Source organism: Lacerta agilis, chromosome 2, assembly GCF_009819535.1.
Source record: "Lacerta agilis isolate rLacAgi1 chromosome 2, rLacAgi1.pri, whole genome shotgun sequence".
NCBI classification, from domain to species: Eukaryota; Metazoa; Chordata; class Lepidosauria; order Squamata; family Lacertidae; genus Lacerta; species Lacerta agilis.
In genome coordinates this window covers 5250850-5273863 of record NC_046313.1, presented here as the reverse complement: position 1 = coordinate 5273863, position 23014 = coordinate 5250850, and the positions used below count along the sequence as shown (strand labels likewise).

General features: G+C 50.3%; 1 protein-coding gene across 1 annotated transcript; it reads right to left on the bottom strand.

Annotated features, from left to right (window-relative positions):
* Nucleotides 1–897: 897 nt before the first annotated feature.
* Nucleotides 898–18639, bottom strand: WNT10B (Wnt family member 10B). Its single transcript, XM_033138017.1, has 4 exons — nt 18515–18639; nt 12858–13120; nt 3572–3906; nt 898–1375 (listed from the first exon to the last, which is right to left on the bottom strand). Exons 1-4 carry the CDS (start codon nt 18577–18579, stop codon nt 917–919), a joined length of 1122 nt encoding a protein of 373 aa, XP_032993908.1. The 5' UTR covers nt 18580–18639; the 3' UTR covers nt 898–916.
* Nucleotides 18640–23014: the final 4375 nt, after the last annotated feature.

The following is a 23014-nucleotide window of genomic DNA, read 5'->3' as shown; positions in this document are numbered from 1 at the left end:
TGGCGCTGCTATTCCAAGCAACTGCAAGAGTTGCAAACCTATCTGTACATTTTGCCTCCTAAAAGGACAGTCTCGGCTTCTTACGCCTGCCACACGCCACCCTAAACAAATGTTTAGGCTGTGCACACACTTCTGTTTACTCTGCGTCCAGTTCACTCCCATCTCTGGTTTGGGAAGCAGTGGACACAAGACAACATGACCCACACAATCCTATCTATCCTGCTGTTTCTCATGGGACACTGCTGTGTTTCGGTGCGTTCCCCCACAAACTAGTTTCAATCCGAACCGAGAGACCTAGCTGTGTGTTAAGCTGGCAATGCACACACGGCCTTGCAGTGTCCCAGGCCCTTCCATTGGCTGCACTGGGGCTCTGAAACAACCAGCGGCCCAGCCGGGTTCCCACAACTCATCCCTTGCACTTGCCTGCATCAGCCCTGATGCGGGATTTTTGCCAATAATGTTAGTTGTCTCCCCCACAACAGGTATTTGAAGAGCAACACACTGGGACACAAAGCCTTCAACATGTCATGGGCGCTTCCTCGCCACCGCCAACCCCCAAATAATCCTTGGGTGGCAGTTCACCGTAAAACAAGACACTATGCACAGAGAGTCTGGCACCACCGTAGGAAAACTGGATGACAGAAGGCTACTACGGCCTTCAAATGAGACTTCCATGCTGGGCTTAGAAATCCATCTGCGAGCCATCCATTTGTACGTGTGTTTCCACGCTGCAGCAAATCCTTCCTGTCATGGTGTTAGGAGAGGCCCAAGCGGAAAGCCTAGTCTCGGGGGGTGCTGGGCCCCCTGAAACGCGGTGCCATTCCAAAGCAGCTCATTGGCACATGGCGCCGGGCCCTCGCCATGCCGCCATGCCCCATGTAGTAAGGTCTCTGGGAGGGCAGGGCCTCGCCACCCATCACTTGCAGACGTTCACCCACTCTGTGGCAGGGCACTCCTCGCACTGCACGTGGCAGCACCAGTGGAAGCGGCAGTGGCAACGCTGGGCATGCACCTCCTGCAGCACATTGTGGCCACGGCCGCAGCACAGGCTGCTGCAGCCGTCGGGTCTGACGCTGCCCTTGGTGCAAGGGCGGCCATGGGTGCCTGGCGAGCCCAGGCTGGGGTCAGGCTCGCAAAAGTCAGGCGAGGGTTCGTAGAAGATGAGGTGGTTGGCCAGGCGCGAGCGCTGGAGGCGGGGCCGGAAGGCCCCCGAGTTGCTGTTGTGCGGCCGCAAGAGTATGGCGTGGTCCATTCGCTCCCTCAGGTGAGAGCCCACATGGCGGAAATCTGGCGCTGCCAACCAGCACGTCCGGAACTGGCAGCTCCCCGAGGGGCCGTGGCATTTACATCTCCGCTGGCTCAGCTCTGACACAACCTGCCAAGGACGGGGTGGGAAAGGGACAAGAACGAAGCATTAGCTGCAGGAAAACGTGGGGGTTATTTAATCGCAGTCCCACCAACAATTCATGTTTTGCCAGATAGGTGCACCAAGGGGCGGAGGCTCATAGAGCTTTTCTGTAAATTTCCTAGAGAGAACTCTCTGAGATAATTTCCCTTGTGCCCTGACAGGAAGTGTGTGTTGTTATACAACCTCCTCCCTGCCTCTTCTCCAACATGCCAGCAATGTGAGAACATTTGCTAACAGGGGTGCCAACTTGAATTGGGGGGCAGTTAAGCCCTGCCCCGCATCATGGATCACATGATGCGGTGCATGCACACCATTTGAATGGCAATGCCCATCAACCTGGGGGGGGCAGCCCCCTCAAATATCTTATTGGGGGGATGAATAATATCTTATTGGGGGCCCCTAGTAATTGGCTCCTATGTCTGCTAAGCCCAGACTCCCATTTTTAAGTGAGACTTAAATACAACTTACAAATTACCATTTTAAGATTACCTGAACAAAGTTGCTATATCTGTTACTCTTCAAGAAGCATACTGAGTGAATAAATGTTATTTTTACCTTTTGCAAGGGTTTATGTGATGCTTATTTTAAGGGGGGGGAAGGGTAATACCAGGAAAATACAGTCTGCCTTAAACCTTAAAGCTTCCCTTTAAGCTGCAAAGGGATAGCGCTCACAAACATGAGGAAGGGATGTTAATATCTATTTTAAAAATCCTCCCCAGCATCTAATCACACCCCAACAGAAAAATGGAGGAGTTTCTTGCTGCAGGGAAAGAGAAGTTACCAGAGACACCAACCAACTCAAATCCAGTTTGATTTCCGATTAAATCTGAATCACCACAGCAATCTATAACAATCTACTGTAACTCGTTTTTTCTTTTCTCGTTTTTTTGCAGCCAGCGCATAGAGCGCCACTCTGTGTGTGTGTAACTTGAATGGCTATAAAACAGGATTACACAAATTCTTGGAGGAGTGGGCTATCGATGGCTGCAAGTCATGATCGCTATGCTTTACCTCCAGCAATGCCTCCGAATACCTAGCTCTCCCAGTTGTGTGGGGAGATGGAGGCTGTAGAACCAGTTGCTGGAATCCGCAGGAGGGAATCCTGCGCTTGAATCCTGCTTGCTGGTTTCCCACAGGCAACATGCCGGCTGAGCATAGTGAGAACAGAATGCTGGTCTAAATGGGCCACTGGCCTGATCCAGCAGGGTCTTCTCATGTTCTTATGCATTTGCTTCACACAGTCACACAACAGCCTTTTTCAGGGTGTCCTTCTGTTGTGGCATTATTGCATCTTCGGGGTACACAAAGATGATGTTTTCCATCTCAGAAAATGCATTATTTCCTATGGTGAGGGAATCCCTGCCTTCAGGATAGTGTAAACTTTATTCTGCTGCTAGTCTTACCAATTTAGTTTTGTTAAAAATAAAACTATTCAGTCTATATGTACAACCTCAGTTCTGTATTGGAAGTTCATGCTGTGAGCCACCCGGACCTTTAGTTCATTCCTATGCCAGGATCCTGCACACTACAGCCCCCTAGTGCCTACAAAGAGTCTTCGAGAAGAGAACAGGGACAAATCTGGGAACAATACTGAACGCTAATCCTTCCAACTCAAATTTGGTTACCATATTTTCCGGCGTATAAGACGACTGGACGTATAAGACGACCCCCAACTTTTCCAGTTAAAATATAGAGTTTGAGATATACTCGACCGCAGATTCTCCACCCGGCGTATAAGACGACCCCCGACTTTTGAGAAGATTTTCCTGGATTAAAAAGTAGTCTTATACGCCAGAATATACAGTACATTTAAATACAACACACACAGGAAAACAGTGGGATTCCCAGGAGAGCCCACCTGCCAAATGCTAGACTTCACAATCACATTGGGTGACCCATTTTCCCCCCTGCATGGACAATCAGCTGATTGATCCATAATTATGAGCGCTGCAGACTTGCAACATGAATCCTGAGGATGCCACATAGCGCACTGCATACCGGATTATGTACTTGCCTGTTAACTGCTGCCAACACAAAAGTGCGCGTAGACCTTCAGGAATCCAGCCCCGTGGGGGACCCTTTCTCCCTGCTAACTCCAGCCCGGCCTTTTAGTTACACCAGATACTCTGGCTAGCAAAGCCCTGCCCCAGGGATGCCTCCTACCTTTCTGCCTACGCGATGACTGTGGAGCTGCATCCGTGCGTGAGCATCGCGCGGTTTCCCTCGAGGGTCCAAGAAATGCCGGGCAAATTTCTGGGCATAGTCAAAGTCTGCACTGCAGCCCCCCCACTCCCAGGTGTCCTGGGGGCCAGGCTCCCCCCACAAGGAGGCCTTGCCGCGGCTCAGAGTCTGCAGCTGGCTGAGTTTCAGCTTCTGGTTCTCGGTGCCTTGCCTGCCGCAACCACAGCTCTGCAGCTCCCCAAGGCTACAGGCTGTGGCTACTGCATGGGTGACCCCAGCTGCCAGCAGCGAGAAGGCAAAGGCGCTTTCCCGGAAACCTGTGGGGACACATAGGAAGGAAGAGGGTGAGTTGGAGATGCAGCTCAAATAACCAAGCGAGGAAGCATTTGCAAGGAGACTGGTGGGTGGGGGACAGGGAGAGAAAGGATGCCTGGCTGTATATCTAGCCCTGCACAGTTTGGGCATGTGTTTTTCCAACAGTCGTGTTGATTGATTTTTGACATTTACCGTATTTTTCACTCCATAGGGCGCACCGGACCATAGGCTGCACCTTGTTTTTAGAGGAGGAAACAAGAAAAAAAAATATTTTTTCTGGTTTTCCTCCTCTAAAAGCCCTGTTTTTTTGAGGATCAGTTAAAAGTTTTGCAGCTTTTTTGCAAAGGGAAAAGCCCTGGGTTTTTTTAGGATCAGCTAAAAGTTTTGCAGCTTTTTTTGCAAAGGGAAAAACCCTGTTTTTTTGAGGATCAGCTAAAAGTTTTGCAGCTTTATTGCAAAGGGGGAAAAGCAAGGCTCCTTTTGCAAAGGGGTAAAAGCAAAGAGGAAAAGCCCCGTATTTATGGGGTTCAACTCACATTTCTGCAGCTTCTAAAGGAAAGGGAGCCTTTTCTACAGTTTCCAGACAGATAATTTAATCAGCCAGTCACATGTCGCTGGGGAAACAAACAACCTCCCTCTGCAGCACATTCAACAATGGAGGGCAGGGCTGAAAGGGAGCCGGGACTCTCATCTCTCTCCCGATCTCTTGCTGATCAGCTGCTGAGCGGGGTCCTTTCAACACCCCCTTTTCTCTTTGTAGAATAAAAAGCATGATCCTCTTTTGGCCCCTGGGCAATTCAGCTCCATAAGACGCACAGACATTTCCCCTTACTTTTTAGGAGGAAAAAAGTGCATCTTATGAAGCGAAAAATATGGTATATACTGCTGACCCACCATGTCCTCTGAAAGGTTCATAAATTTAAAATCAGTTACATGCAGATGGAAAACACAATTGATGCAAAAGCTGCACCCGGCACAAAATTAACGTAAAACCAGCATAAACCCACATGGAAGCATTTAAAAAAGCACTAAAACCCAACAACAAGGGGAAATAGTTTTTAAATACCTAGTGTTTGGTATAGGAGGCCTGGGAGAAAGAGAAGGTCTTTATCTGGCACCGAAAAAAAGAAGATCCTGACATAGTTGTCAGGTGTGACTCGTTGGAGAGAGCATTCCACAACCGAGGGCTGCAGCACTGAAAAGCTTTTCCAGCAAAGGGACTGACTCATCTCTCGTCTCATTGTGTGACCTCTGAAATCAGGGCTGCCTGTACTCTGCACTACCACTGCTGCCATCCCTGCCACACACACAAATCCAGGACTAAACTAATCCAGAACTTGGACCAAGATATGACAAATTCTGCATCTGGTACAAATCTAGTCAAGCATTTCTGCACATAATTGCTAATTTCTCATCATTTCTTTCCCTTATTCTATTCATAGGCAGGGAAATAACAGAAACAGCTATGCAGGACACTCCTCCTTTAGCCACTAGAATTCCTGCTCAATCCCTCATTGTCTGGCTTCTGTGGTTTCCTCAGGTATTACCCACCCAGTTTTAACCCTGCTTTCACAGTCTTGAGGGCTAGGAACTTTACTTTTTTAAAAAAAGCAAAGGGTGCTTCTGGACTGTCGTTGTTTTGGGGTGGGATTTAGTCATACCAGCAAATTCAAGTTGTGCAGTTATAGTTGATTGGGAGGTCTTGAGCGGCAGAATTTCTTCTCTAGAAGACTGGACTTTTTAGGACGTGGCAAGTGATGGGGGAAAGCACTGGAAAATGTGGGATAACAGCTGCTTTGATGCAACATCATCTAACCTCCCCGCAAACAAATCAGAATAAATGCTCATTGAACAGCCATTGTTGTCCAATCTGTCAGCAAACTAATGCTCAATACACAGATCATCTGGAGGAGTCCAAAGACAGAAAGCAGAGCTTTTCAGGATTAAATTCTGTGCTTGTGCGGTGAGGTCACAGTGTATATAGAGCCATGCTTAGATCAGCTGAGAACATCATCTTAGTAATGCCATTCGTATGCCAAGTTAGAATGTCAGTAGCTACCCAAAACGAGAGAGTGCCCTTCCCTGGGCAGGATGCCAAAATCTTCCAGTATTTTCAGACCACCACAAAGGGTTTTTTTTTTTTAACGTGGGTTGGGCTGAGATTAAACTGGTTGGGGTTGTGTGTGACCAACTAACTACTGTACTGTGACCATTCATAATCTTTCAGGCTGGTCTGGCACACCTTAAAATATCTAATAATTTTAAACTAAATAGGGTTGTGCGTGATCCTAGAAGTGACATGTTTATGTCATGCTTTCCCAAAGAACCCTGCAAGGATGGCAGTTTGTCCTGGAGTTGATAGATGCCTAGCTGTCCTCTCACAGAACTACAATTCCCAAGGTTCCCTGGGGTTATTATAAATAAGCCAATACATAGTATAGGTATAATCTTCTACAGTGCAATGCTAGACATGTCCACGCAGAAGCAAGCGCCAGTGGAGTTCAATGGTAAATGTGGGTTGCAGTCCTAGGGTGCTCATAGGCAGTCACGATTCTCAGGCTGGATTCAGCAAATTAAGGCAGCACAACTAAAGCTGATTTGGAGCTTGTGTAAAACATATCCGCTTCCCCAAAATATCAGACTTTTTCCAACGGGAAAAATGACTGTGGGGGCAGGGAGGATGCACCGGAAAGGGTGGGATTAACACTCACATGACACGATCTGCCCACTAACAAATCAGGCTGAGGGCTCCTTAAACTGGTCGTCTGCAAGCAATCTTAGATCCTGATCTGTTCAGGCTTAGCACTATTGGTATTTGGTACTAAATACCAAATAATTTGGTACTAAATACCCAAAAGACAGTAGAAATGGTAATTGATTTCAGAAGGCACTCTTCCGTTCTGCCACCACTTTACATTCTTGGTAACATGGTTGTAGTAGTAGAGTCCTTTAAGTTCCTGGGCTGTATAATTTCTTATAACTTAAATTGGTCAAGCAACATCAATAGTATTATTAAAAAGATCCACCTGAGGCAGTATTTCCTGCGTCAACTAAGGAAATTTAAATTGTCCCAGGAAGTGTTCTACAGAGGCATCATTGAAACTGTTCTCTGTAATTCTATAACAGCTTGGTACGGTACAGCCTCCAAGAGAGACAAGAAAAGGGTCCAACGAGCTGTAAGAATTGCAGAAAGGGTAATTGGTGTTAGCTTGCCTTCAATAGAGACAATTTATGCTACCCGAGTTAGGAAGAGAGCAGAGAGAATTGTAGCAGATCCTTTACATCCCGGTCATCATCTGCTTGATTTACTTCCATCTGGACGTCGCTACAGGACTTCATATACAAAATCGGCCAGGCACAAGAATAGTTTTTTCCCTTGTGCCATTAAATTGTTAAATTCATAGTTGTATAGCTTAAGGGGAGGTAAAATATGGGTGGGGTTTCTTTGCTTCTTTGTATTGTGAGAGGAACAGTGTCTGTATGTTTACATTGCAATGTAGCCGAAACAAATTCCAAGTATGTTGGAAAATGTACTTGGCCAATAATAAATTATTCCTATTCCTATTCCTATTTTCTTAAAGTCAATGCAGGTTTCTTTTGTAGTGAAGATTAGCCCTCTTTCCTCAAGTAAATTAAGCCTCTTCCTCCTCATCCCATCATCCAGCCCTTCGTCTCCACTAATCCTGATTTACCTTTCCGGTTTGTTTCCTGAACAGCCAAAGCCTTTCTGTTATCGATCTTCGCTTTCCTACCGCCGTCCCATCTGATGCTGCCTGAGCTGGGCCAAACTCCCACCGCCACCCTCCATGACACATCAGGCAAAGGCTCAGAGCCCAGGCGCATGGGTTGCTGCTTGATGCAGCTCTTCCCTGCCCAGGGGCTCAGTTTGATCTTGGATTTAAATTTGGAAATGGCTCCTTCAAAGCTGAAATTAATCAAAGAGATCCAGAGGACCAAAGAAAGGAGCTCCCGGCCAACTTGCCTCTAGGGTCAGGTGTTGGCCACCTGCAACCAGGGAAAGGTGCAACCAAGAAAAGGTGCTTGCAGTGGGTTCAAAGGGTGGCGTTCACGAAGGCAGGCAGGCAGGCAGGCAGGGCAGAGCAGACAAGATCTAAGTGTATTGGGGAGGGGTGCTTGGGAAGATGCACTCAGATGCTTCCCACCCCCTGCCCCGCCAACCAGGTCACTACCTCCTCCTCCATATCAGCTGCACAGGCAGAGAGGGCAGCCATCAGTATCATCTGCTGTTGCCAATTGTCTGCCCACCCCAGTGGGTAAGTGGCAACGGTGGCTAGAACATAGCTGTCAAGTTTCGGATTTGAAAATAAGGGATCAGCAGCCTCACCTATCCCGGGGACAGTCACATGTCAGTGGTGGGAGGAGTCAGAAGCAAAAGTGGGCGGAGCATCAATGCAAACTCCAAGCGGCCTCGGGCTCGGAGCGGAGCAAAGAGGAGGGCAGCCAGCAAAGAGGAGGGCAGCCATGTGCTCCGCGCAATGGAGCCCCATCGTCTTCTTGTCTGATCCCATCAAAACAGGACAGGAAGCAGCAGCTGCTCAAAGGCAGCCAGGCTCCGCCCACCAGCTAACCCTATTGGCCGGCTGAGGGGCTCGGCGGCAACGGATAGGGGCTGATGCAGGGGGAGGAATACACCCCCCTTTACGGACGGGGAAATGGCTCCCACTTGCTTTGAGGGCTGAGGCTTTTCTCTCCAAGTAGGCGAGGTCTTCCCACCCAGTCCCTGGCCAGCAGGGGAGGAGCTGCTTCCATTAAAAACGGGAAATTTAAGGGAAATAAAAAATAAGGGAGAGCAGCGGGAAACTGCTTGAAATAAGGGAGAATCCCGGGGAAAACGGGATACTTGACAGCACTGGGCTAGAAGCATCAGTCAGAAACCCAGGAGCTCCCTTTCCTTAGTTTTGGCTAAGCCATCTGCTACAAATCACCCCTTCACTCAGGATTGGCGCCCAGCTATTAAGTCATAACAATAAATGTGCCTTAGAGTGAGCAGCCAGTGGCTGAGAGGAGCAGGAATGGGCACAGCGGCAGGGGGGTGGCGGCAGGGCAGTGCTTGGGAGAATCGGCCGAGTGAAGCAGGCCCAACTCCCCAAGGGATGCCCAGTACTCATCAAGATAAGAGAGCAGGCAGGCGTTCGTTTACTTGGAAAATTTATAAACCTCTTGCTCAGGAAAATCAAAAAATCCTTCCAGTAGCACCTTAGAGACCAACTAAGTTTTTTCTTGGCATGAGCTTTCGTCTGCATGCACACTTCTTCAGATACCATGCACACGAAAGCTCATACCAAGAACAAACTTAGTTGGTGTCTAAGGTGCTACTGGAAGGATTTTTTAATTTTTTGATTTTATATTTTGTTTTGACTATGGCAGACCAACACGGCTACCTACCTGTAACTTGCTCAGGAAAACAAAATAGGAAATTCTTTCCAGTAGCACCTTAGAGACCAACTGAGTTTGTTCTTGGTGTGAGCTTTCGTGTGCATGCACACGAAAGCTCATACCAAGAACAAACTCAGTTGGTCTCTAAGGTGCTACTGGAAAGAATTTCCTATTTTGTTTCGACTATGGCAGACCAACACGGCTACCCACCTGTAACTTGCTCAGGAAAAGTTATTCAGTGATGATGCCAGCCACTCAGGGCGGCTACACCCACTAACAACTTCTCTGAACATACAAGTAGTGTACAAGCCCAATCCTATTTTTAAAACTTGACTAAAAAGATGGTTGTTGCTCCTCCTCCTCCTTAGTGGCAGCAGGCTTCAGGAGAAGCCATATTCAGGTGCTGAGGTCTAAGCAGCTGTCCAAAGATGCTAGCTCCTCACACCAGCCGTGAGGCAGGCCTTGGGAACTGGCTCATCGCCAGGGCTGGCCCTACCATTAGGCAGTGTGAGGTGGCCATCTTAGGCGGCTGATGTGGAGATGGACAGCAAGGTAAGGGAGGACAGAACTGCTTCAACTAGCCTATTGTCTTCAGGTGTGGGACAGGACACCATCCAGTCACTGTCAGGGGCTGGACTGAGGAGGAATGGTGGGGACCATGCCTCCCCCCTTCCTGAACTTTCCCATGAAAAGGAGGAAAGTATAGATTTACAGCAGTGGTTTACAGAAGGCCATAGTTCAGAGGCTGCGGAGGGGAGAAGCTGGGAAATATTGAGAGAGCAGCAGGAAGAAGAAGCACCAGGGGAGAGACAGCTGACAGACTCAGTGTCCTTGGAAAGCATTCCTGACCCCCCCCCCTCTCCCAGGACCCAGAGTCCATTGAGAGTAGTAGAACAGAAAGCTCAGAGGCAGAAAGCACTGATCAGCCAATGCAGGGATGACGTATAATAGGAGAGACGGAAGGAGTGGGACTTTACGCCATTATCTGAGATAGATGGCATTTCTACGTTCTCTCTCTGTGAATATTGAATAAAATACTTGGTAAGAATTGTTCTTGCTTATCTGCTTCCTGGCTGCCACCATGGGAGGGATCAGATTCCCCGAAGCCTGACAGTCACTAGGGTTGAAGTAAGATTCAAATGCAAGCCCGGTCAGCTTCTCTGTGTGGACTTGGGGGCAGGGGGTGACATTTTGTTCTTTGCCTCAGGCAGTAACATGTTTGGGGCCACCCAGTCTGTTCTTATCCTTAAGGTACATTTATTCTTTCTCCTGGCCCAAGAATTCTCTCGAGGGAGAGAGACTTCAACCACAGACGGTTTAGGGAATGGGACCTCCCTCCACTACTGGTTTTTTGTTGTTGTTTAGTCATGTCCGACTCTTCGTGACCCCATGGACCAGAGCATGCCAGACACTCCCTGCCTGCATTTGGTATAGTGGTACCCTGGTTTTTGAACATAATCCGTTCCAGAAGACCGTTTGACTTCCAAAACATTCGAAAACCGAAACTCAACAGCCGACTTCAGGGCCTTGCACTCAGCGGAAGTTGCGTTTCCTGTTCGACTTCCGAGGCGCATTAGAAAACCGAAGCAGTCACTTCCAGGTTTTCGGCATTAGAAAACCGAAACGTTTGACTTCCGAGACGTTCGAAAACCAAAGTACACTGTACTAGGAATAACAACGTCAAGCAAATCAGGTCTAAGCACCAGGAATCCCTGACTACTGGTGAACTATGGATGATTATGATGATATCCTGTTCTCCTGACATGATGTCTGTAGCTCAGTGTTTCCCAAACTTGACACAGCTGGAGTATTCCCTTCACCCCACAAATTAAAACTGGAAGTACACGTCACTTTTATAACCAGGGCACACTTGCACACCAGGACAGAACTGCTGGTGCATCTCCAGAAATACAGGAGTTACCCTCGTAAACTCAAAGTATGCGCCTGCAGAGGAGCCAGATGACAGTGCCTTCCATGTGTCAGTGATCTGGCGCAATGCCTCCCAATTTGAAGAGGGAAAGCCCAGAGAGGTGGCATGCAGAGCTGCTGGGTGCAGCCTCCTTGATGAGCGATAAATTCTGCTGTGACTCCTGCACCATGCGTAATTAAACGATCCAACTGCACTCAGTGCAGAGATGTGGCAGGATCAGTGCTTTTATTCTAGAAAAAAAATGGTGCTGGTGTAATAATTTTCATCATAGTAATTATTTATCATTTATACCCCACCACTCTGGGTGGCTCCCAACAGAATTAAAAGCACAATAGAACATCAGACATTAAAATCTTCCCTAAACAGGGCTGCCTTCAGATGTCTCCTAAAAGTCAGATAACTGTTTAATTCCTTGACAGCTGCTGTTCACCCTCTACAGCCTTAAAATGCGGCGCGGCGCCGGTCGGAAGGGGTGCCGGCCGATCGTGCCCGCCATCTTGGTTGGACATGCGCAGTCCACCCAAGATGGCAGGCGCGATCGGCCGGTGCCCCTTCCGTGCGGTGCAGCAACCTTTAAGGCTGCAGCGCGTGAACAGCAGCACAGACGCTGTGCTGCTGTTCATGCGTTGCAGCCTTTTAAAAGTTGCCGCGCCGACGGTGTCGATCGTGGGGGTGGGGCCTGCCCCCAGAGTGTCACCCCCCAGGGCGGTACCTGGGGCGGACCGCCCCCCCTTGCTCCGCCCCTGAGCACAGAGCAGAATCGTCATTCACAGCAGAGGCTGGTTGATGAATCATACAGGGATGCAGCAGGCAGCCTCTTCTGTGACTGGGCTCTTCTGGCTCAACCAGCCTTTCATATCCCGTTCATTTATTTCTTGTGGCAAGCTAGCAATGATTTCATGGCACACAGTTTTGGAATTACCACTGTAACTCGCTGGGCCTTCTTTGGCCCTCCTTGGTCCTGTGACTTGCCAAGTGACGGCAAGACTTTCTTTGGCTTTCCCTCCATTTGCAGCGACCCTGTTTGGCTCCATTTCTGTTGTCACAAGAGGGGAAAGTGGGGAGGTGAAGGAGGGTGCAGCAATGATAGCAAGGCATGAATCAAGTTCTAGGTTTCCTTGCTTACAGACTCCAACAGAAGAAGAGGAAAGTGTAGGAAGAAATTTAAATTGTATCTAAAAAATTATTGTATGATTGATAATTAGATATAATTTGGAAGAAAAGTCAGACTGTAGATGCAGAGTTTGGTTAAGTGTTTAAGATATATGAAGAATGAGTTATGATATTAGTTAAGATTAAAAAGTAGGTATTTCTATAGTAAAATAAGGTTTTGCAAGATGTGTAGAAATTACTAAAGATGATGGACAAGGAACGCAGGAAGCGGAGACAGGAGGAAGTCAATATATAATGTAAAGGACAGATGTTAGAGATAGTAATAAGGTTTTTTTGTTTTTATTGTAGGTTTGTTTTGTGTTTGGTTGTAGTGTTGTGTTTATGTTTGATTGTGTTGCTATTTCTTTTTTTTATAAAAATTAATAAAGATTTTTTTTTTAATAAAAAAAGAAGAAGAGGAGGAGGAAAGTGTCAAATCACATCACACGGCAAGTATCCTCTCAGGCTCCTCACCTCTCTTGAGAACGGCGCTGTTGAGAAGCATGGTGCCACTACTGCTCAGGTCCGAGCAATCCCACCGCCTCTCTTGCAGCTGATGGCGGCATTCGTGGAGAGCGAGATGGATGCCTTGCAGAGCCGAAGCCATGGCTTCTGGGCTGCGGGCGCAGAGTCCAAGCTGGCGCCGGCTCAGCCAGGGGAGGGTCATGCAGATGGTGTTGGGAGTAAGAACGGGTTCAGCCGGCACCCTTGGGCCTAGGAAGTCATGGCCCAGGATCCTGTAGGAGAACAGAGAAATTAAGCAGGAACTTGGCTTTGGGAACAAAAGAGGAGGAGTGAGGGAGAAAGAGAGAGAGAGAGAGAGAGAGAGAGAGAGAGAGAGAGAGAGAGAGAGAGAGAGAAAGGCAGAGGCTACTTACTGCCTCACCCACAGATCGTAACAGACAGGAGCGAACACAGTGGGCAAAACAGAATGCTAAACAATGGAGGCTCCATAATTGAGGTTGGGTGCCCCTTAGATGAAGGTACACCTATCCATCCGGGCATGGAGTAAGCTACATAAGTCCTTGGCTAGACAAAATCAGCTACAATGGCCTAAAACAACAACAACCTGGGCAATAGCGCAACGTATCTACAGATTCTCTGGGCCTATGTCCATCCCTAGCACCAGATGTGAAAGCTGGAGCTGGAGTCAACAATGGAACTGGAGCAAAGAGACCGGAGCATCAAGGAGCTCTGAAGAGAGCTCTGAACCCAGCCAAGTCCAGAGGAGACGGAAGGACTTATATAGCCATTGTCTCTACCAGGTCCTCTGCAGGGTCATTCTCTCTCCTCCTGGGCAGATCCTTCCTTCTGAGTAGACCCTTTGGGTCAGAGTTGCCTGGAAGCCAAACAGGCTCCTGTGACTTTGGCTTTCCCATCAGCTTCGCAGCCTTCCTTTGTACCCAAGGCTTAAAGGGTGGTAGGAGAGAACTGCAGAGAAAGGCCGGGCTCCTCAGGATGGGGTCATGGAGTGGAGATGTGGGCGGGGGGCGGGGGCAGGATGTGTCCAGGTGAGGCATCTCAGAGATGGGGCTCTACAGGCTGCCTTGGGATTGGTTTCTCTATGTCTTCAGTGGGAACGGGGTGCCGTGTGGGGGCCCCATCGTGCCTCTTCCTCCAAGGAGGCCTCTCCAGGGTCTGGATCAGCCAGGCTCTCGGTTCCATGCGTCTCTGCAGGAATGCAGGGTAGAGGAGACCTCTGAAAGAGGAGGGGCTTCTGTGCAAAATTCTGTGGACACCACCAGAAATCTGGGGGGTGCCACCATATCTGTATCATACAGATCCACCACGTTTGGATATATAGCTTCCAACTTAGAGCTGGAATGAAGCTAAATTGTTCTCTTCCCCCCCCCTTCATTGAATTATGTATGCTATTCCCCCTACCTGCCCGCTCTCTGACCCATTGAACACCTCCTTCTTCCCAGCCAGATGCAGAATAACCCACCTTAGCCCCTAGGACTTGAATCTTTTGCACTACAACCTCTCAGTTTCATTCCATTCTCAGGTGAGGTGGGAGGGAGAAGAAGGAATGACTAGGAGGCGCAACTCCTACGTTTCTGCTTAACCTTACAGGTCCCACTCCTCAAGCAGAATCGGGGCCAATGCATTTCATCATCCATGTGCGCAGGGTCGTGCAAAACCCTCGTGGCAGTCCAGCCCAGCTCTACCGCCTGAGGGAGAGATCAGTGCACCTGGGTGGGCGAGTATCCAAGGGGAAATTCCCTGCCTGCCCCCCACACCCCCCTCACTGGCACCAGATGAAAGCCGGGTTGAAGATCAAAAGCATCACCCTGCGGCTCAGCACCCAAAGAGGGGGTGGTGGGTGGAGGGGAGGGAGGGAGATGTTCCCCTGACAGAAGCAAAGGAGCCCCTCCCAGGTCTAACGCAGGGTGTCTGGTCTCCGTGGCAACAGAAGGAGGAGCAGGAATAACCCGGGCAGTGGCAGACGCAGACATGTCGATGTGGGAAAGGGAAACAGAGCCAAGTTTCCTGATCAGAAGGGGCCACCATAGCAACCAGCCGGTGGAGAGGGGACATCCTCCTCGGGACAATTTCACGTGCAGCTCCAGCTGTTGCTCCCTGCTGACACAGAGAGACCGGTGACAGCCCCTCCTATCACACACACCCTCTCCCAGAAAATTACCCCAGACAAACATCAAGCATTTTTCACAACAAGCCCCACGGGGAAGGAGTTTTCCGTATGTAAGGGCACTTGTTTTATAATAATATAATAATAATAATAATTTATTATTTATACCCCGCCCCATCTGGCTGGGTTTTCCCAGCCACTCTGGGCGGCTTCCGACAAAATATTAAAATACAATAGTCCGTCAAACATTAAAAGCTTCCCTAAACAGGGCTGCCTTCAGATGTCTTCTAAAAGTCTGGTAGTTGTTTATTTCTTTGACATCTGGTGGGAGGGCATTCCACAGGGCAGGTGCCACTACCGAGAAGGCCCTCGGCAGTGGACCTCAGTGTCCGGGCAGAACGATGGGGGTGGAGATGCTCCTTCAGGTATACTGGACCAAGGCCTTAGGGCCTCTCATTACAAGAGGACCAAATCAGCCCCAACGGCATCCTTTGGGCATTCTATCATCTATCAATCAATCTATCTAATCATATTCTGAACAGAAATATGGGAGTCAAACATTATAGAACGTTCTCCCTATACAGAATTGGGGCCAAATGATTTCATCATCCACGTGTGCAGGGTTGTTGTCACATGCATCCAGTTTATGATGCTCAGAGGGACATTCTTTTGAACCTGTGAATCCTTCCTTCCTTTATGCCAACAAGGACCACTACTGCAGCTTACGAGACCAACTCGGCAGGCAATCCTGTGCATGTTTACTCAGAAGTAAGTCCCACTGTGTTCAACGAGGCATAGTATCCCAAGCGAAGTGGGCATGGGAATGCAACCTGGTGGAAAGGCCCATTAAACAACAGCAGAATTTACTTAAGAGTAAATGTGCATAGGATTGTGCTGGGATGCTGCAGTGATGTGCATAGGTACTTGGGAATAAGCCTTGTTAAATTTGGTGGGATTTACATCAGAGTAAACATGCTTAGAATTGTACTGTGACTGGCTGATTGCGGCCTGGGGCGATCCTCACTGATTCACAGATAAGAGCCTGCATCTCCAAAACATCTCTCAGGGTCACTTTACATCAGGAATGAGGAAGCTGTGGCCTTCCAGATGCTGTTGGACTCCAGCTCCCATCAGCCTCAGCCAGCATGGCCAATGGTTGGGAGTGATGGGAGCTGGAGTCCAGCAACACCTGAAAGGACACAGCTTCCCCACCCTGCTTTTACATATTGCCTGTAGTGGCATGGTAGCTGCCTCTGCTGTGGCTGTTCCCAAGCCACTCCGGGAATGCATAAAGCTTCCACCCATGTTACACAACATGCCAATGACACACCACCCAAGAAGGCAGGCGTTGCTGGCATGTTATGTCAACGTACACTTTATGTCTATATGCTGCTGTGTCAGTGCGAGCACAGCCCTCAGTCCGCATACACATCTGATAAAGCAAGGCTACAAAAATGCAAGCCGCGATGAATCAGTTTCCAAAGGGCTGCGATACCATCTCCTTTCGTGAACACGAAGCGCCCTCAAAGCATCTGAGCCTAAGAACACAAGAGCAGCCCCGCTGGATCCAGGCCAAAGGCCTCTCTCGTCCAGCACTATGTTCCCACGCAGTTCAACCAGACACCTCTGAGAGGGCTTCAAGCAGAACATGGCTGCAATGCTCCTCTCCCACTTCTGTTACCCAGGTAATAGAGACATCAGGACTCAGAGGCATTCGGAACCTCATCCTCCATGAATCTCTCTAATCCTCTTTCAAAGTTGCAAACTACTTTGAGATTTCCCCCCTCTTAAAAATATAAACAGTATAGAAATATTGTTATTATTATCATTGCCATCCAAATTGGTGGTCGTCACTACCTCATGTGGTCAAGATGGGGATAGCCCATTAGCACTACCCCCCCAGAGGAAGAAACTCTCGTTCCACACACATGTGTCCACTTGTTCAGCTATGGTCCAGCTGAGACCCTCCAGCACATATGGGCATAAGCTTGTACTTAGCCCCTTGCTTGGACATTTACAATGGGTACAAAAATGCCTGCAGGCAATGACTCTCTCACACCCCACCTAGTCATAGAGAATGTTTGACTCTTGGAGGTTTAGGAGAGACCCGTGCCACCTCTGAAGCACAGGCCGCACTGCCTAACACTCCTTGTCTCTCTTCTAGCTCCTGAGTTGTAAGCCCTCAATCTGCAAGAGAAAAAGAACTGAGCCTGCGCTTTGAACAGATGAAGCTGCCTCACATCTAACCATATCATTGGGCCACTTAACCCAGTTCTGTTTACTCTGATGGGGCAGCAGCTCTCTAGGGCAGGGATGAGGAAGATGTGACCCTCCATATGCTATTGAACCACACCTCCCATCATTCCCTGACCACCAGCTGTGCTGGCTGGAGCTGAGGTGAGTTGGCATCCAAAAACAGCTGGACATCCACAGTTCCTCCATCCCTGTCCAAAGGTTTCATGGAAGGGGTCTTTGTGAATTCTGACGTCTCAAACTCCTGGAGATGCTAGGGTCTGAGCCTGGGAGGGACCCAGCACATGCAATGTCATGTGTCTCATAACTGAAGTATGTTGCCTCCCTTAGTATGGGCAACGTGTGGCCCTTCCCATGTTGCTGGACTACAACTCCTATCGTCCTTGATCAAAGGCCATGCTGGCTGGAGCTGAAGGGAGTTGGAAGTCCAAAAACATTAATAGGGCCACACGTTCCTCACCTCTGGTCTAGCTTGGGCAATGCTGCTATGGCATCTATTTTAAATCTAGTGAAAGCTAGCATAAACTTGCATATAAAAACACACGGCACAAAATTCTTGCTGTGGATTAATCTGGAGTAACTACCGCTCTTGGTCCCATACACAGAGCTAGTTTGCATGTAATACTGAGCCAAACTATGTCTTCGTGTGAATATTCAGGCGTGCAAGCTCTGTTTGTAGTTTGGCTTAGCATTATGCGCAGAACCAGCTCATAATCACAAACAACCCACGCAGAGCACCATTAACTCATCCTGAGCTACTGGTCTTCAGCTGGTGGGATGTGCCATGATCCAAGCTGGGTCACAACAGGAGCAATATCCTCATGCATATAAGAAATGGGTCCCCAAATGCATGTTTGGGTTAAAAGTGGGCCCTGGATCCAAAAAGAGTGAAGAGACATGTCCTCAGTGATAATCAGAAATGTGTTCCAGGAGTTCCCCTACATCTTTACCCCTCTAAACTCACTGCTTTCGTGGAAAATCCAGGCATCACATTTTAAAAATCCAGTGGGAAAGCGGGGACAGAGGAAGCTGACTGGGGAGAGGCCACAGCTGTACAGTTTGTCCTTGGCATATCGCTTGCTGCGCACTGATGTAGTAATGGAGAAGCAAGCACAATGCCAACTGGGCGGATAAATGCCCTTCCACACCAGGGGCCCTCATTAGCCCCACATAATCACACCAGTGCCATTCTCCTGGCTGTTCAGTATCCCTAGCGGGATAGGGGCAGTAATTTCTGTGACAGCTCCATTCCCACCACCACAGCACCGCACCTCAGCGAATCACTTACCCTCTCCAAAGCCAGAGGCAGGCAGCGAACAGACAAGTGGCCACACAGGGGCTCATTGGAGCCATGCCGAGCTCTGACTGGGCTGCTCGCTAGTTTGGCTGGAGGTCACCCTCTCCCTCATGGCCCTCCCAGAAGGAGGAAGGTTCTGGAATAAGAGACAGTTAGTAAGTGGGGTGGGGAGCGGGCAGGGGGGAAGCGAACCAGTAACCCTTTCCCAACATCCTCCTGACTCCTGATTCCCTTGGAGGAATAAGGGGTCATTTCCGCAGCCCCTGACTCCTACCCCAAAATATGAGCCAAATCACGGGCTCCCCATAGTTTAAATCATTTTTTTTAAATGGCAGCAGCTAAGGGGATCAATACAAAAAGTAAAGAGGCTGCCATGTGAGCGCAGGTACTGGCAGAAGCTCCCTCAATTTGTTCGACTCAAGCTCTGTCATCTCCATCCCACCTACTGCAATCAGGTTTCAAGGGCTACGCTGGGTATAATAATAATAATAATAATAATAATTTATTATTTGTACCCTGCCCATCTGGCTGCGGTCTCCCCAGCCACTCTGGGCGGCTTCCAACAAATATTAAAATACATTAAAATATCACAGATTTAAAACTTCCCTAAACAGGGCTGCCTTCAGGTATTTTCTAAATGTCAGGTATGAACTTGTGAGGAGGAAAAGTGACCTGCTGGTATAGGGTAGTATATAAATTCAATTAGTAGTAGTAGTAGTAATAATAATATTAGCAGCACAGGTCAGACAGGACAAAGAAGTTCAAGCTTCAGCAGTTACTTTCCTCCCACCAAGATATCAATTCCTTCCTGCAGCTGGAAAGGCAGCCCAGTTCAAAACACACACACACACACACACACACCCATTTACAACGGGGCACTGACCTAGGGTTGCCAAAAGCCCCCTTGCCCCCTCCAGCGTGAAAGAGCGGCAGAAATCCAATACTCCCTTATGGAGATAGAGCACTATCAGTTGACTTTCTGCCTGTCTAGCCGTAATTAAAGATACAGGTGAAGGCAAGGATGGTGAGGCTACGTTGAACCTAGCGGCATGGCTTCAAACACAGTGACCCCCCAGGTCCCCAGCTTAAATGCGGGATCAGCTCACAGCCCCCCACCCCAGGTAGACCTGCCTTCACGCAACCGAGGAGTCCGCGCTCCCAAGTGAACAGGCTGGAGCGCGCAGCGCCCTTGCTTCTCCGCCTGGTTTTGTAGCGCAGCGCTTGGCCCGAGCTTACCGTCGCAGCCAGGAATCCCCTCCCCTCTCGTCCCTCGGCTGGTCTCCCTCTTCTCTCGCTCATCTACCTGCCCCTTCTCCCTCTCTCTCTCTCTTTTTCTCTCTCTCCGCGGCCGCTACAGAGCCTCGCCTGGGCGAGGTTTTTCCCCTCCCCATCCGGGGGCAGCTGGAGCCGGGAAGCAGCTGTTCAGTTCGGGTGCGGTTCCAGTGCCCACACCCACGGGCGTGAACGCTAGCCCGCCGTGGGTCCCACGGGCAGCGCGCGGCGCCTCTCTCCTCCCCAGGCGCAAAGCGCGGACCCCGCCTTCTCCCGCAGCTCCTCGGGTGACCAGGAGACAACCCGCCCGCACCCCCGCCGCCTTCCCACCGGAGAGAACCCAGGCGTCCTGGCGCCCCAAACCCCGATCGCGTCTCCCCTGAGCGATTGGATTCCCAACCACTGGATCCCAGCCTCTCCCTGCTTTCAAGCCTCTACAGGTCGCCTTTCCGCAGATTGATAGAGAGGATTAGAGCAGAGCAAAGTTTCTGTTCGGTTCTTTATATCTCCTCTCCTTCCTTCGCCCCCCACCCGCCCTTCTTTCTTGTTCCTCCTCTAACCTCCTCGCTCGCTTGCCTTTTTTCTCCCTCCGTCCGGACGATCCGCTCCGGCGCTTCTGCAGCCTGCTTCTTCGAGGTTTAATGTCTCCACTCCCCTTTTCCTAGCAGGCTCCGGCTCTGCCGTCCCTCCTGCCTCGGGCGTCCCAACCCCACACGCTCGCGTGGGTCGGCCTCGCTTCCTCCCCCCCCCCCACCTTTTCCTGTGGGCGGGTGGGAAATCGCGCGGGAGGAAAGAGAGATCCAAAGGCCATCTAGTCCAGCACACACACACACGCGCGCACACGCACACCACACGCGAGGAGCGCGCACGGCCCCAAGGCAGAACGACGCACCCACCCCTCCAAACTAACCCCCGTGTTACGAAGAGGAGAGAGCAGGTGCACTTCCCCAAAAACAGGAACCGGGCGCGTTCGGGACTCTAGCCAGTCTTCAAAAATAAGCCCCGGAAAGGTTGCAGCATTACAGCAATAAAAAGTTGCTAGCCTCTGTGCAAAGCTAAGCAGGGTCCGGTATGGTTTCAAATTGGATGGGACACCGTGTGTTGAGATTCCTGCATTGCAGGGGGTTGGTTGGACTAGATGACCCTAGGGATCCCTTCCAACGCTACGATTCTGTAATTTTGTGGTTTAGGATTCTGCAGTTCCTCTTTCCTAAACACAGGGAGGGCCTTCAAAAATTGCCGGACTGCAACTCCCGCCATCCCTCACCACTGCCATTGTTGGCTGGGGCTGATGGGAATTTGAGTCCCAACGCTGTGAAGCTGGTGGGGCTCCGTCTCTAGAGAGCCCAATGCGCCACAACTGAATGGGTATCCCTTTCATAAATGCTGCATGCACAACACTTAACTGCAACCCCGTTACCTTCTTGGGAGAATGTTACCTGTGGTCCCTCCCAATTAGCCCCATGGGAGGAGAGGCAGCATCGATTGGCCTGGAGAAATTTGATTGTTGGCCAAGCATTTAAACCTTTATCTTCTTCGCTCCCCCAAATGGGCCCTACTGTACTGAGTTCCTGGTATAGAGTTGTTGCAAGGTCGTTCATCAACCCGGGCGCTCTTTCTCAGATTTAATTGCATTGCTGCACGATGAACTGAGACGTATTCGGGGCAGGGGTGTGTGTGGAGCCCCTCTAGCGCGTTCTGCCGGGTGGCGCGTCGACTCCGAGCAGACCGAAGTGCTGCTGAGCTGGTCGGTAGCGTTAAGTTAGAAGGTCCGCCACGCAGCGAACGAGCACCCCAAAGGCGGGTTGATTCCGAGGCCACGTCGGATAAAAGCAGCCCGATGCGATGCAGAAATTGCGAAACTAATTCTAAATAAGATCGGGCTGCGCGTCGGGTGCGCTGCCTTGCAGAGAGCAAGCATGATGCACGGCTTGCGGTTAAATTGCAAGGCGCATTTGGACAGGATGCCAGTGTTGCATGACCTTCCTTGGCTCGCTTCGGCTCCCTTGCCCTTCGAATTATTGCACGGGCAGGCCGCTCTCAAAGCTGGAAGGGGACGCGGGCAATCGCTAATGGGGAGGAAAAGGCGGCGATCTCCTCTCCCACCCTTCCCTCCAGGCATAAATCAGCCCCTGCAAAGACCCAACTCCCAGCTATAGGACTTCGCACACAAACAATCCAGCCCCCGTGTTGCAGTGTTAGATTATGGGGCCTACAGAGCGAGCAAACCGGGATGGCTGCGCAAGCCAGCAGGCGCCCGAAGTATGGGGAGCATTTTGCACAGCGGGGTTTGGAGTGTGTGTGTGTGTGTGAGAGAGAGAGGCTACAGCACCACCAGCAGCTGGACTCGTGTTCTCCGAGCCCTGCAGCCTGGCGGGGTTGCTTGCTGCTTGCTTCCATCACAGGACACTCCCAACAAGTTTCCAGTCCGCTGGATGCCCCGCCGCTTCCTTCCCGACCTCACGCGCTGCTCCTCCGCGATACTGTCAGGGAAGCCGCCCAGCGAGCGAGCCCAACTCGCGTGCAAAAGAGAGGGGACTTTCCAGGGTGGGGCGGCCGACTGATCCGCAGGCTCGGTGGGCTTTGCCTGTGCCCGTTCCCCGGGAGCCGGGACCTTCCCTGACTAGTGCAGGGGCGGAGCGGGAGGCCGGAGCGGCGCGCGAGGCACTTAGATGCAAGCAATTGCACAGCTCGCAGCGGTTCCTTCCTCGCGTCCGCCCTTCTTTCTCCCCCGCCCGTTTATCTTGGCTGCAGGGGACGATTATGTATGAGTCAGTCGGAGGGGAAGGTGAGGCGCTGAGGGTGGGATTGAACGGGCGGACGGGCTATCCCTCTCTCCGGGGGTGGGTGACCACCAGGCTTTGGGCGCCAGGCCTAGTCTCGGGTTCTATTTCCGTCTCTGGGAGGAAGAAGATGACTGAGGTCTAGAGGGTTAGAAGTTGAACATGAGGCTGGGAACGAGCCAACACGTTCTCTCAGCTCTTTCCTTTGCCTTGGGAGAGATCCACGGGGTTTCAGAAAGGAAGGGTCGGCTCTGAATCCTCGCCAGGACTCCCCTGGAGAACCTGTTTTGGAAGCTGGGGTGGTGGTGGTGGTGGGTGGACATGAGAAGGGCCTGGGACACGAGAAGAGTGCTGTTAAGAATGTGCAGAGTTCATTCTCTCACCACCGAGGATTTACCACAACAAAAAAGTCACTGGGTTGAAATTTGCAAGTCCA

Bases quoted from the DNA above. Each gene is read 5' to 3' on its own strand.
- WNT10B (XM_033138017.1), bottom strand. From the start codon at position 18,579: ATGGCTCCAATGAGCCCCTGTGTGGCCACTTGTCTGTTCGCTGCCTGC. The intron at 13,121-18,514 runs GTAAGTGATTCG...GTTCTCCTACAG, and splicing joins TGCCTCTGGCTTTGGAGAGG to GATCCTGGGCCATGACTTCC. The intron at 1,376-3,571 runs GTAGGAGGCATC...CGTCCTTGGCAG, and splicing joins GTCATCGCGTAGGCAGAAAG to GTTGTGTCAGAGCTGAGCCA.